Source organism: Leucoraja erinacea, chromosome 6 (genome assembly GCF_028641065.1).
Source record: "Leucoraja erinacea ecotype New England chromosome 6, Leri_hhj_1, whole genome shotgun sequence".
Taxonomy (NCBI): Eukaryota; Metazoa; Chordata; class Chondrichthyes; order Rajiformes; family Rajidae; genus Leucoraja; species Leucoraja erinaceus.
The window spans coordinates 42,588,978-42,604,124 of NC_073382.1; the positions used below are offsets into that span (position 1 = coordinate 42,588,978).

General features: G+C 42.2%; 1 protein-coding gene across 1 annotated transcript in view; it reads right to left on the minus strand.

The window, feature by feature from the left end:
• Positions 1-966: 966 nt before the first annotated feature.
• The window catches only part of LOC129698011 (cilium assembly protein DZIP1-like), a 55,337-nt gene continuing 41,156 nt past the window's right edge, over positions 967-15,147 (minus strand). Inside the window, exons 6-8 of the mRNA XM_055636822.1 lie at positions 12,096-12,247; positions 8,390-8,490; positions 967-3,114 (exon numbers count right to left, since the gene is read on the minus strand). Coding sequence (XP_055492797.1) covers positions 3,112-3,114; positions 8,390-8,490; positions 12,096-12,247 — 256 coding nt within the window. The 3' untranslated portion in view covers positions 967-3,111. The remainder of the gene's footprint in view (positions 3,115-8,389; positions 8,491-12,095; positions 12,248-15,147) is intronic.

Sequence of the window (15,147 nt, forward strand, 5' to 3'; positions counted from 1 at the left end):
CCTTTTATTAGCTGTTGTGTCTCTTCCTCAGCTAATCAAATGCCTGCTTTTCAATTGTCCCACCTTCACAATGCCTGTTTTTAATCAAAACAGCTTTCTCTCCAATCCCAATTTTTTTTAAATGCCTTCTCTCCTCCCTAAATGGAGACTTACCGACTGTGTCCTCTATTTTTGCTGTTATAAAAACAATCTCTGTGAACCATAGTGGATATTGTCTGCATGAATTTTAGGAAAGCATTTGATAAAAAAAAACCCTTATATTAGGCTGATATAGAGGTTAAATTGCATGGAATCGACAGGCTTGGTAGTGTAGATTCAGAACTGGCTTATCCAGAGAAAATAGAAGGTAATAGCATATGTGTGTTGTTCTGGCTGGAGATTTGTGACCAGTGATATTTAGTTTAGTTTAGTTTATTATTGTCATGCGTACTTAGGTACAGTGAAAAGCTTTTTGTTGCATGCTATCCAGTCAGTGAAAAGAATAAACATGATTACGATCAAGCCGTCCACAGAGTACAAATACAGGATAAAGGGAATAATGTTTAGTGCAAGGTAAAGTCCAATTAAATGTAGGCAGAGGGTCTCCAATGAGGTAGATGGGCGGTCAGGACAGCTCTCTAGTTGGTAATACAATGGTTCAGTTGCCTAATAACAGCTGGAAAGAAACTGTTTTGGAATCTGAAGGTACACATTTTCACACGTCCGTACATCTTGCCTGGTGGGAGAGGGAAGAAGAGGGAGTGACCAGGGTGAAACTTGCCCTCGATTATGCTGGTGGCATTGCTGTGGACAAGTGTAGATGGAGTCAATGGAAGAGAGTTTAGTTTGCCTGATGGTCAGGGCTGCGTTCACAACTCTTTGCAATTTCTTCAACCATCTCTACCTCAGAGTCGTCATGTGTACCGTGTCCTGAAGTCCATCTCAATCTCCTTTGTCATTGCTGACGTTGAAGGAAAGGTTGTTGTCTCGGCACCACTTTACGGGGTTCCCAATCTCCTTCCTGTACTATGTCTTGTTATTATTGCCTGTCCGGCCCACTACAGCGGTGTCATCTACAATTTGTAAATTGAGTTGGGTCTGTATTTGGCTGCCCAGTCATGGGTGTATAAGAGAGGGGGGCTGTGGACGCATCCTTGCAAGGCACCAGTGTTGAGGATTATCATCAAGGATGATTTGTCACCTATCCTCAATGATTGTGCACAATGATCACTGCTGGGTGTCTGTCATTTGTGATATATATATATATAAATCACTTGAATGTAAATGCAGTTTGTTATCTGACTCACATGTTGCAAGGTCGACTGTAAGGGGAAAGGGGATTCAATCCAAAGCTCCCTGAATGTGGACCCACAAGCAGATCCAGTGGTAGAGAAGATGTATGGGTATGCTTGCCTTCATTGGTTAGGGCACTGAATACAAGTCAGGAAATCATTTTGAAACTTTATAAACCTTTGTTTAGGACGCATTTGGTGTATTGTCACTATGACAGGAATGATGTGGAGACTTTAGGGAGGTTTTAGAAGAGTTACCAGAATGTTTCATGGAATAGAGGATATTAAATAATGAGAGGTTGGACAAATTTGAATTGTTTTCTTTGGAGCCTCAAAGGTTGAGGGGAGACCTAATAGATGTATACTAAATTATGAGATGCAGAGTCAGGGTAGACAGTTGGAACCTTTTCCCCAGAGTGGAGATGTTTGGGAATGATGCAGAAGATGTTCACAGGATGTTGTCTGGAACTTTATCAAATGCCTTACTGAAAAGTGCATATAGACATCTGTGGCTTTGCCCTCATCAATCTTTTTGGTCACTTCTTCAAAAAACTCAGTCAGATATGTAAGACATGATCTCCCACATACAAAACTATGCTACAAAAACTAATCAGCACCAGTCTATCCAAATGCATCTTATATTTCAGAATACTCTCCTGTAGATTGCCTGCCTTAGATGTTATGCTCACTGGTCAAAATGTTTACGGGCATTTTCTTGCAGCCCTTCTTAAATAATGGCACACATTAGTTACCTTCCAGTCTTCCAGCACCTTACTCATGTCTTATGATGATTCATATATCTCAGCCAGGGTGCCTGCAACTTTTTCTCTAACTTCACAGTGTCTTTGGATATATTTAATTAGGCCTAGGGGATTAAAGGGCCTGTCCCACTTGGGCGTCATTGGCACGTAATTTACGCTCACGACACACGACGCGTGTGGTGACATAGGCAGTGACTCGCAAGGCATAGGCAGTGACGCCCCAGGATTTTGGTATGTACAAAATCTTCGCGCGTCATCTACGTGACGCGCAAATGACGCCCAAGTGGGACAGGCCCTTTACATTTCTTCATATGTCTTAGGATGTCTAGCACATCCTTGACCATAATGCGGACTGTCCTCAGGACATCTCCATTATCTGTCCCAAGTTCCCCAGTCTTCATGTAATTTTCCTCAGTAAAAAGAGGAGAAATACTTATTGAGGACCTTGCACATCTTCCGCAGCTCCTCACAGAGATGGCCACTTTGGTTCCTTAGGGGACCTATTCACTGTCTAGTTATCCTCTTTTCCTTATAAAATCTCTTTGGATTTTTGAATATTATTTGCTGAAGCTATCTCCTGCGATGTCTTCTTTCACAATAAAGAAAATTAAACTTGGTGATTAATTCATGTTCAGAGTTTATTTTATCCTGCAGCATGTGAAAGAGTGACCTGATACATTTGTATTTAAAAACAAAATAGCTCAAGTTATGCATGGTGAGAAAAAATGTTTGACTATGTTTTTTGACATTTGACACTCATGGACATATGTTTTCAAGGGTTTTGTAAAATGCAGAAATTACCAAGATTTTTTTTAACCTGAAAAATGTATACCAAAACCATAAATACAAAACAAGTATTGCTTCTTAACAAAAGAAAGTTGAATAATTTGAACTAGAAGCAAAGAAATACAAAAACGTTTCTAGAAACATTTGGTGTAACCAACATCTTAAGTAATTGGTTGCTTTCCTTTCTGTATTTCTTCAATGCGCACTTTTAAAATCCAGATGTCTATCTTCAACTAAGTTGTTCCAGCCTGTTTCAATGATTATATCGCCCATTCGAGGAATCATATCGTTTATCACTGAGAAAAATTGCAATATTAAATCAATACACAAATAATAAAAATTAGAAATAAAGAATATATATGACACAGAGGTACGCCATAGAGTCCATCATTATGTCAAGGGGCTACACAGTTTAATCACACCAACCAGTTCGAGAGATTCATAGATAATAGTAGATAATAGTGGGTTTCTGACTCCGCCATTCATTCGGCCATTAAATACCAGAATCCCAGCACAAAATTACAAGCAAATTGATCCCCAAAAAGTAATAAACAAAGAAAAACATATTACCTAAGCTGTACCCCAGATGTAATCCCACTAAAGTCCTGTACAATTGTAGCCAAGATTTTCCAATTTTATACTTTACCTTTTTACAATAAAGCTTAGCTTTCCATTTACCTTGTAGACACGGGGAACTGCAGATGCTGGTTTACAAAAAAAAAGACACAAAGTGATGGAGTAACTCAACAGGTCATGCTACCTGACCTGCTGAGTTACTCCAACACTTTGTGTCATTCTTTTCCAATTAACTTCCCAATTACTCTCTGGATGTACATGCTAAATGTCTGTGTTTCATGTACAAGGATGATGGGTGTGATTATCTGTGGAACACACAGAACAATGGCTGCAGGTGATAAAATGGAATCAAGGGGAAAAATTATCTGGGAGCTCAGCAGTAAGATATTCTGTGGCTTGACGTGCCTTATCAAAAGTAGTTTTCTGAATACCATGGCAAATTAAAACACAGGAGGTCGACTGTTTTTATGCTGGTCTAAACAAAGTCTAATCCTTCATTCTAGCAATTGAGCAAAATCAGGCAGTGAATTCCAAACTCCCAACATCTTCTGGATGTTAAAGGATTTCCTCATCTCCCCACTAATGCTTTTTTAAAATAGGTTAAATATATGCTTCCGGTGTTGACCTCTCAGCGAAGAGAAGTGTTATTCCTATTTATTCTATCCCGAGATAGGTAATTTTATACATTTCAGTGAGGTCTGTCTTCAATAAAACGTTTTTGGCTACCATTTTCTAATATGGGCATTGTCGTTCATCTCATAGCTTAATATAGCATGGGAACAGTCCCTTCCGATCAACTCATCTATGTCGACCAACCCCCTTTATTCCCACTTTTTGCTTTCTGCCATTCTGTCAACTTTCTTTCCATATTAGTATCTTCCCTCTAACACCTTGTTAGCAGCCTTGCTTGTGGGCACCTTATCAAAGGTCTTATCAAAGGGGAAACTGCTAGAATCAGTTATTAAAGATGGGATAGCAGCACATTTGGAAAGTGGTGAAAATCATTGGACAAAGTCAGCATGGATTTATGAAAGGTAAATCATGTCTGACGAATCTTATAGAATTTTTCGAGGATGTAACTAGTAGAGTGGATAAGGGAGAACCAGTGGATGTGTTATATCTAGACTTTCAGAAGGCTTTCGACAAGGTCCCACATAAGAGATTAGTATACAAACTTAAAGCACACAGTATTGGGGGTTCAGTATTGATGTGGATAGAGAACTGGCTGGCAGATAGGAAGCAAAGAGTAGGAGTAAACGGGTCCTTTTCACAATGGCAGGCGGTGACTAGTGGGGTACCGCAAGGCTCAGTGCTGGGACCCCAGCTATTTAAGATATATATTAATGATTTGGATGAGGGAATTGAATGCAACATCTCCAAGTTTGCAGATGACACGAAGCTGGGGGGCAGTGTTAGCTGTGAGGAGGATGCTCGGAGGCTGCAAGGTGACTTGGATAGGCTGGGTGAGTGGGCAAATGCATGGCAGATGCAGTATAATGGGGATAAATGTGAGGTTATCCACTTTGGTGGCAAAAACAGGAAAGTACACAATACACAATACACACAATACAATTTATTTGTCACTTGAACCTCATAGAGGCTCAAATGAAATGTTGTTTCTGCAGTCATACACACATGAAAAAAAAGACCCAAGACACAACACAATTTACACAGACATCCATCACAACGCATCTCCTCCTCGCTGTGATGGAAGGCAAAAAAACTTATCTGTACTCCCCATTTCCCTCCCGATGTCAGAGTCAAAGCCCTTGGCGGGCGATGGCAATTGTCCCGCAGCCATTAAAGCCACGCCGGGCGATGCAAGGCCACGCTCCGGGTCTTGTTGTTGGAGCCCCCAGCGGGCGCTAGCAAAGTCCTGCAGCCGTTGAAGCCACGCCGGGCGGTGATGTAAGGCCCCGCTCCAGGTCATCCTCGACCCCGCTACTCGGGCGGGAGAAGTCGCCGTTGCAGAAGCCTCGAAAAGCGGTCTCCCACCAGGGACCCGCGGGCTCCCGATATTACTGTCTGCCAGACCTGCGGTAAGCCTCCGAATCTCCGGGGGTCGGGTCACAGCAGCGCGCCACCACAGCTCCACCCACTCCGGACTCGGCCAGCTCTACGATGGTGAGTAAGTCCGCAGCTCCGTGACTGGAGCCCCAGGTCGTTCCTGCTGGAGGCCGCTCCACGTTGCAGCCCCAACGACAACGGAGACCCGACAGGGAAAAGGTCGGGTTCTCCGTGCAGGAGAAAGGTTTTAAAAGTTCCCGCCCCCCCCCACACACACACACACACACATACCCCATCAAAAAATAATAAAAACTACTCCATTAAAACGGGACAAAGTAGACGATTATCTGAATGGTGGCCGATTAGGAAAAGGGGAGATGCAACGAGACCTGGGTGTCATGGTACACCAGTCATTAAAAGTAGGCATGCAGGTGCAGCAGGCAGTTAAGAAGGCGAACCAGGGCAAGTTAGCATTCATAGCAAAAGGATTTGAGTATAGGAGCATGGAGGTTCTACTGCAGTTGTACAGGGTCTTGGTGAGACCACACCTGGAGTATTGCGTACAGTTTTTGTCTCCTAATCTCAGGAAAGACATTCTTGCCATAGAGGGAGTGCAGAGAAGGTTCACCAGACTGATTCCTGGGATGTCAGGACTTTCATATGAAGAAAGACTGGATAGACTCGGTTTGTACTCGCTAGAATTTAGAAGATTGAGGGGGGATCTTATAGAAACTTACAAAATACTTAAAGGGTTGGACAGGCTAGATGCAGGAAGATTGTTCCCGATGTTGGGGAAGTCCAGAACAAGGGATCACAGTTTATGGATAAGGGGGAAATCTTTTAGGACCGAGATGAGGAAAACATTTTTCACACAGAGAGCGGTGAATCTCTGGAATTCTCTGCCACAGAAGGTAGTTGAGGCCAGTTCATTGGCTATATTTAAGAGGGAGGGTAGGGGAGAGGGAGGGATTGTGGGAGGGGAAGAGGAGAGAGGAAAGAAGAGGGAGGGTGAAGAAGAGGGGGAGGGAGTGCTGGGGATGAGGGGAAATGAGCCATGCCTGCGCAGTTGGGGGCTATGCATGAGTGGTGCAATATTGCGTTGGGGGGGACAGGTTGCATTGGGGGGACGGGTGAATGGTGGAATATTGCATTGGGGAACGGGTTGCATTGGGGGACCAGGCCTCCCGTGTGACAGGGACCCAATGGGTCCCACAGTTTAGTAGGATTTAAAAGACATTTGGACAGGTACATGGATAGAAAAGATTTAGTGGGATATGGGCGAAATGTGGGCAAAAGAGACTAACTGCGACAGGGCATCTTAGTCAACATTGATGTGTTGGGCAAATGGGTGTGTGACTCTATGAATCTATGACAGCAAACTTGGTCCCCTTTTTCAATATAGTCAACAGTGAAAAGCTAGCTGACTGTGAGAATTATATCAATAGTTGGGAAGAAGCTAGGAAAAAAATTGAGAATGAAAATCAATGATTACTTGGAAGGGCAGGGACTAATCAGTGATAATCAACATGGCTTGGTGGAACGTGGATCCTGTCTGATTAAATTGGTTGAATTATTTTAATGGGTATAACAGTGTATTGATGAGGGCAGGGCAATAGTTGTGATTTGTATAGAACTTTAATGGTCCTTGTAGTTGCTCATAAGGTGAAGAAACCAGGGCAAGTTGGCAAATTGGATCCAAAAGTGATATGGCAATAGGAGACAGAGTGTGATGGTACAGAGCTGTTTTTGTGCCTATGGCTGATGTTGTCCCACAGTATCAGTGCAGTGACCTTAGGTAGATAAAAAAGCTGGAGAAACTCAGAGGGTGAGGCAGCATCTATGGAGCGAAGGAATAGGCTATGTTTCGTATCAAGACCCTTCTTCAGGCTGATGTCGGGGGTGGGGGTAGGGGCGGGGAAAAAGAAAGGAAGAGAAGGAGACAGTAGGCTGTGGGAGTGTCGGGGGGTAGGGGGCCTCCACCTTTCCTTTTTCCTCCACCACCCCCCTCCCTCCCCCGACATCAGTCTGAAGAAGGGTCTCGACCTGAAACGTTGCCTATTCCTTCGCTCCATAGATGCTGCCTCACCCGCTGAGTTTCTCCAACTTTTTTGTCAACCTTCGATTTTTCCAGTATCTGCAGTTCTTTCTTAAACAGTGCTGTGACCTTAGTTGTTTGTAATATAGATGAATAACTTTGATATGGGTTTGGGGGGAATGATCAGTAATTTTGGAGCTGACACAAAAAATTGCTGGTGTTGTTGACAGTGTGGAAGTTAGTGTTAAGGTGCAGAGAGAATGTTACTAACTTTTCATCGGAAATTCGCAGGTTTGGCACACTTTGAAACCATACAGTCATAGTTTCATACAGCCCTTCAGCCCAAACCGTCCATGCCAACCAAGATGCCTCATCTAAGCTAGAACCATTTGCATACTTTTGGCCTCTATCCTTCTAAATCCTTTAATAAATTTAAGAAAACTTCGCTCCATAGATGCTGCCTCACCCGCTGAGTTCTTCTGGCAGCTTGTTCCATATATCCACCACCCACTGTGTGAAAAAGTTGCTCCTCAGGCTCCTAGGAAATCTTTCCCTTCCCACCTTAAACCTTTGTCCCCTGGTTTTTGACTCGACTAGCCCGGGAAAAGATTTTGTTTCCCTCATGATTTTATACACTTCCATAAGACGATCCCTCAGCATCTAGCGCTCAAAGGAATAATGTACTAAACTGTCCACACTCTCCCTATATCTCAGGCCCACAAGACCAGGCAACATAAATCTTCTCTGCACTCTTTCTAGCTTAATGGCATCTTTCCTATAGCAGGGTGACCAAAACTGAACACAATACTCCAACTCACCAAACGTCTTGTGCGTGTAACATTGCATCCCAACTTCTATACTCAATTCTCTAACTGATTTTTCATCACCCTATGTATCCTTGATGTCACTTTCAGGGTAATCTATCATTGTTATCATAGATTTTACTGTAATACCTTCAGGACTTCAGCTACATTCTTCTTACGTGGAATTAGCGTCTTAGCTGCTCTGGCCATTACGCGCCGATGAAGTTCCTCTTCTATGTTTACAGTAATGCCTATAATACGATCAGAAAAAAGGAAGTATGAATCAAAATATGTAGAAATGGAATCAAAGCACAATGTATATTAGTTTATGCACTAAACGATATATTGATAAACAACCTGCTATTTGAAAATATTTTGATATGTGTTAATAAAGAATATACACAGACTCATGTTAAAACTTTTCCCTCTCACCTTAAATTCATGTCCTCTGGTTCTTGATTCCTCTACTCTTATTATTAGTACTTGAATGTTATTAATTATATCATTAATGTATACATTACATCTCTCCACACTTCCTGTTAAAATTTGTCATCACATTCTCTATATTAAATTCCATCTGCTGCTTCCCTCTTGTGGCCATCAGTGATTCCTTCCAAATAGTAACTTTATAAAAGAGGCTGTGACCTGTGGTATACTCCATAGAACATGTTGGCATTCCCACTGTTGCTTACATACACGAACAGTTTGGATCTGAATAGAGCAAGTAGGATTGATAAATTTGCAGATGATACAAAACTCTGTTGATAGTGAGAAACAAATGTGTTCATTACTGGGTGATATTGATCAGTTGAGTTTAGTTTAGCTTAGTTTAGACATCAGTTGGTAAAATGGGCAGAGCAATGGCAAATGGAATTGAATCCTGATAAGCTTGAGTTTATACACTTTGTCTAATTGAGTAACAAATACATAATTAACAGTAGGACATTGGCAAATATTAAGGAACAGAGGAAAGTAGGTGTACAAATCCAAGGATCCCTGAGGTGGCAAAAAAAGTGGTGAAGAAAGCACAAGGGATACTTGGTTCCATTAGCTGGGGCACAGCATATAAAATCAGGGTGATTATGGTACAGGTACTACTTTAGAAAACGTTGGTTAGGCCAGAGCTGGTATACAGAGCACATTCCTGGTTGGCAAAGGCTAATAGTGAGGGATAAGATGTTTCAAGGAGATTGAAGGATCAAGGAGAAGGAAAGTGAAATTATGTACACAATACATATCCCTACAATCTCTGTATATCCATATGCCTATCCAAAAGTCTATTAGATGCCACTAACATATCTGCATCTACCACCACCCTCGGCAGTGCTTCCAGGTACTCACCACCATCTGTGTAAAAAAATTGTCCTGAATATATTCTTTAAAGTTTGCCCTTCTCACCTTTAAACTATGTCCTCCAGTATTTGCTATTTCCATCTTGTGAAAAAGATTCTGACTGCCTATCCTATCTATGCCACTCATACTTTTATATACATCTATGTGGTCTCTCCTTAAACTCTGGCGTTCCAGAGAAAACAATCCAAGTTTGTTTAACCTCTCCTTGTAGGCAATACCCCGCAAACTCAGCATCATTCTGGTAAGCCAGCACTGCACCTTTTCCAAAGCCTCCACATCCTTCCTGTAATGGGACGACCAGAACTGCATGCAATATTCCAAATGTGGCATTACTCACCTACGAAGTAGGTTGTTTGTGGGCAAAGGGATGTCCGGAAAGTGGGATGCTTTTAAAGGTGTGATGATGAGGGTTCAGGGCATGCATATTCCTGGAGGAGGCCTAGATGATAAGAGGTTGAGGCTTTGGTCAGGAAAAAGAAGGTGGCATGGGGCAAGTATAGGCAGCTTGGATGAACTGTGTCCACAGAGGAGGTTTGGGAACTGAACATCATAGTGAAGAAGGAAATCAGGAGGGCAAAATGAGGCAGGAGATAGCTCTGGCAGATAATATTAAGGATTTGATAGAGAATTGGCTTCATGGAAGGAAAAAGGGGGTGATGCTGGAAGGTTGTTTCTCAGACTGAAGGCCTGTGTCTAGTGGTGTGACTTGGGGATCAGTGCTGGGTCTATTGCTGTTTGTGGTTTATGTCAACGGTATGAATGATATGTACAAGCATGACTGGCAAGTTTATAGACAACACCAAAGTGCATGGCATCGTAAATAGTGAAGATCGTTCTCAAAAACTAAAGCAGGATCTTGATCAGCTGGGAAAGTGGACAGGAATGTCAAAAGGAGTTTAATGAAGAGAAGTGCAAGATGCTGCATTTTGTGAAGTCTTATGTTTAACTTGCGCGCGAGTAACTGTGAGAAGGAGTAGCGTGGATTATTTAAAAAGTATCCATTAGTGTGGGGCCAGGACAATTTCACAAGAGGGAGCAGCTGAGAGGTGGAGCGAGATTTAAAAATCAGCTGTTAGTTTCCAGGAGGGATAGATCCCAGCGGTGCATAAAGGAAGGCAGGCATTGATTGAGTGGTCTATTCAGAGGAGGCGATCAGGAGAGGCTGTGTGCTGAAGAGCAATTGCGTTGTTGAGGGTAAGTGCTAAGGCTTTGGCTTATGAAGCTTCGGACAGGAGGCTGAGCAGAGGCGGTTCAGACTGTCGATCCTATTCATGCTTATCATAATTTTATGTATTTCTATCAGGTCTCCCATTAACCTTCACCGTTCCAGAGAAAACAATCCATGTCTGTCCAACTGCTCTGTGCAGCTAATATACCCTAATGAATGAATGAATGAATGAATAAGCTTATTGGCCAAGTATGTACACATACAAGAAATTTTCCTTGGTGCTCCACTCACAAGTAACAACACGACATACAGTAAACAATTAAGAATAAAACATAAAACATTAAAACACTAAGAATGAAACATTATAGTTTAAACATGCGAAATAAAATACCAGAGCTAAAGGCTAGACTTTTGGTTATTGAGTAGAGCTACTGCTCATGGAAAAAAAAGCTGTTTTTATGTCTGGCTGCAGCTGCATTGACAGTTCGGAGTCGCTTTCCAGAGAGAATTGCTTCATAGAGTTTGTGGCCAAGGTGAGAGGGGTCAGAGATAATCCGGGCATCATTCTGGTAATCCTCCTCTGCACCCGTTCCAATACCTCCACATCCTTCCTTTAATAGGGTGACTAGAACGCCATGTAATATTTCAAATGCAGCCTTACCAAAGTTCTATATGGCTGCATATGGCTGGCTCTATATGACTTCTTGACGCTTATAATTCCCTGACCTGTAAAGGCAAGCATATGTCTTCTTTACAATTATATTTATTAGTGCTGCTACTTTCAGGGACACCAACATCAATGTTGTTAATGGTCATTACATTAAGTGTATTCCCCTTATATCTGACCTCCCAAAGGGCAGCACCTCACACTTGTTAAACTCCATCTGCAAATTTTTCCGCCCATTTCTGTAGCTGACCTATATCCCGCTGTATACTTTGGCAGCTTTCTTCACAGTCGGAGAGCCCAGGAAGCATAATGCCATCTGTAAACGTACTAATCAGCCAGTCTGCATTGACGTCCAAGTAATTTATATATATCACAAACGGCAGCGGTCCCTGCAGAAATTCCTGTAGATCTCTACTGGTCACAGACCTCCATCATAAACCTCTTCTAACAGTAAATCATTTCTGAATCCATATTATGAGTCGCTGTTAATCCCGATCCCATGCACCTTAATCTTCTGGATCAGCCTACAATGGGGGACTTTATCAATGCTTTACTAAAATCCATGCAGCCAACATCCTACCCACACCTACCACCTGTGCCATCTGATTTTGAAATATTTTGAAATTAAAAATAAATTTAAATTCTATGCTGTTGGACTACTGGCATACCCTCTATGTCCTGGATTGTTGTTTTCTCTTCAGGAAGGGTGCAGACTTCCTCCAGTTCACAGGTATCAGACAATTCAATTTTGCTGCTTTCAGTTGATGCACTGCGTGAACTTTGAATTTCTACAGGCTCCCCCGCAATGCTTGATATGGTGCTATATTGAAAATAAAATAACATGTTATTGTTTGCAGGTCTTGAAAACACACACGCACTCACAAGATACTGCAAAATTAATCATTTGGAGCAAATTGTGTTCGCAATTTCTATTTGAAATCATGCTTGTTGTGAAATTGGACTGAGCACGTCAATCATAAGCCACATTTGGCTATTTGATATCAATCATCATTTCAATGCAAACCAAAAACAACTAGAAAATTTAAAGTTCCACACACCTACTCTTCTTGAGCAGGGTCAGGACAACTAGTTCCAGTATGGTTTAGTTTACTAGTTTATTAATGTCACATGTACCGAGGTACAGTGTAAAGCTTTTCTTTGCGTGCTATCCAGTCAAAGAAAAAACTATACATGAATACAATCAAGTCATCCACAGTACACAGATACAGGATAAAGGATACCGCATTATTATGTTCTTGCTCTAATCATGATTTCTAGAGACATTCTGCTGAGTTTGGAAGATCTGGCTGGGCAGGTTCAGGATCAAATAGAGACAGTTCAAAAACCATCCCAAATCCACACAATGTGTTAAACTGCCTTGGGAATGCTTGTTGCAGCAAATAGCTGCTGAGCTATTCTTTCAATGCATCCCTTAAAGATAACACTGTTCATTACTGGAGGGTTCAGAATGTATGTTGCGGAGAGAATTAGGATAGAAGGTAGAAATGACCAGCAGAATTGGAACAATGCACATAGACAACATGTTGGACTTGCATCTCTATGAATAGCATGAGAGGGGATTTCATTGAAACATATAAGATTGTTAAGGGTTTGGACACGCTAGAGGCAGGAAACATGTTCCCGATGTTGGGGGAGTCCAGAACCAGGGGCCACAGTTTAAGAATAAGGAGTAAGCCATTTAGAGACGAGGAAACACTTTTTCTCACAGAGAGTGGTGAGTCTGTGGAATTTTCTGCCTCAGAGGGCGGTGGAGGCAGGTTCTCTGGATGCTTTCAAGAGAGAGCTAGATAGGGCTCTTAAAAATAGTGAAGTCAGGGAATATGGGGAGAAGGCAGGAACGGGGTACTGATTGGGGATGATTAGCCATGATCACATTGAATGGCGGTGCTGGCTCGAAGGGCTGAATGGCCTACTCCTACACCTATTGTCTATTGTCTTTGCAAGCACAGGCATTCTATGGCTATAATGACAGCAGAGCTACAGTCTATAAATAGAAGTTTCCATAGGTGTCCTTGTTATTTAAATGTTTCATCTGGTAAAGATACGTTGTTGCCAGAGACTGTACCCATCTTCATTTTGTAGCCCATGATGGTATTCAGGACCTCCCACACTCGCCTGGCATCCACTTGATTAAATTGAGCCTCCAGCTTATTTTGGAAGTCACTCTTGATAGCTTTACAGAGTTCATACATGGCCTTCTTAATGTGCTGGGTCATCCTTCTTGAATGCCTTTTATCTGTGCTTAAGCAGATAGTAAATCTTTTTGTTCCTCTAAGGCTTCTGGTTAGCATAGACCCTAATTGTCTTTGCTGGAAAACAGCCATTACGGCATTTTTTGTTAAAACTATTGATGACCGAGATACTCATTCAGGCTATATGAAGTGGTCTTAAACATACTCTAGTTAAGAGTCATAGCACGGAAACAGTCCCTAAAGCCCAACTCGTCCATGCTAACCAAGATGTCCCATCTAAGCTAGTCCTATTTTCCCGTGTTTGGTTCATATCCCTCTAAATCTTTCCTATCAATGTCTTTTAAATGCTGTTATAGTACCTGCTTCAACTTCCTCCACAGGCGGCTTATTCCATATACTCACCAAGGAATAAATTTCTAACCTTTCCCTATAGCTCAGGACTCCAAGTCCTGGTATCATCCTCATAGATCTTCTCTGCGCTCTTTCTAGTTAATGACATAGAAAAAGAAGAATAGGTGCAGGAGTAGGCCATTCGGCCCTTCGAGCCAGCACCGCAATTCAATATGATCACGGCTGATCATTTAAAATGTACTCCATTCCTGCTTTTTCCCCATATCCTTTGATTCCTTTAGACCTAAGAGCTAAATCTGACTCTTTCTTGAAAGCATCCAGCGAATTGGCCTCCACTGTCTCCTGTGGCAAATAATTCCACAGATTCACAACTCTCTGGGTAAAAACTTTTTTCCTCATCTCAGTCCTAAATGGCCTACCCCTTATACTTCAACTGTGACCCCTGGTTTTGGACTCTCCCAACACCGGAAACATTTTTCCTGCACCTAGCCTGTCCAATCCCTTAAGAATTTTATATGTTTCTATAAGAACCTCTCATCCTTCTAAATTCCAATGAATACAAGCCCAGTCGACCCATACTTTCATCATTGTCAGTCCCGCTGTAATGGGAATTAACCTGGTGAACCTACACTGCACTCCCTCAATAGCAATAATGTCCTTCCTCAAATTGGAAGACCAAACTGCACACAATACTCCAGATGCCCTATACAACTGCACCAGGGCCCTATACAACTGCAGTAGGACCTCCTTGCTCCTACTCAAATCCTCTCTCAATGAAGGCCAACATGCCATTAGCTTTCTTCACTGCCTGCTGTACCTGCATGCTTACTTTCAGTGACTGATGTACAAGGACACCCAGGTCTCGTTGCACCTCCTCATTTCCTAATCTGACACCATTCAGATAGTGATCTGCCTTTTTCTATGTTTCTATGTTTCTTGTTCTTGCCACCAAAGTAGATAACCTCACATTTATGCACATTATACAGCATCTGCCATGCATCTGCCCACTCACCCAACCTATCCAAGTCACCCTGCAGACTCATAGCATCCTCATCGCAGCCCACACTGCCACACAGCTTTGTGTAATCCGCAAACGTGGAGATGTCACATTTAATTCCCTCATCTAAATTGTCTAAATGACATCCTTCCTATAGCA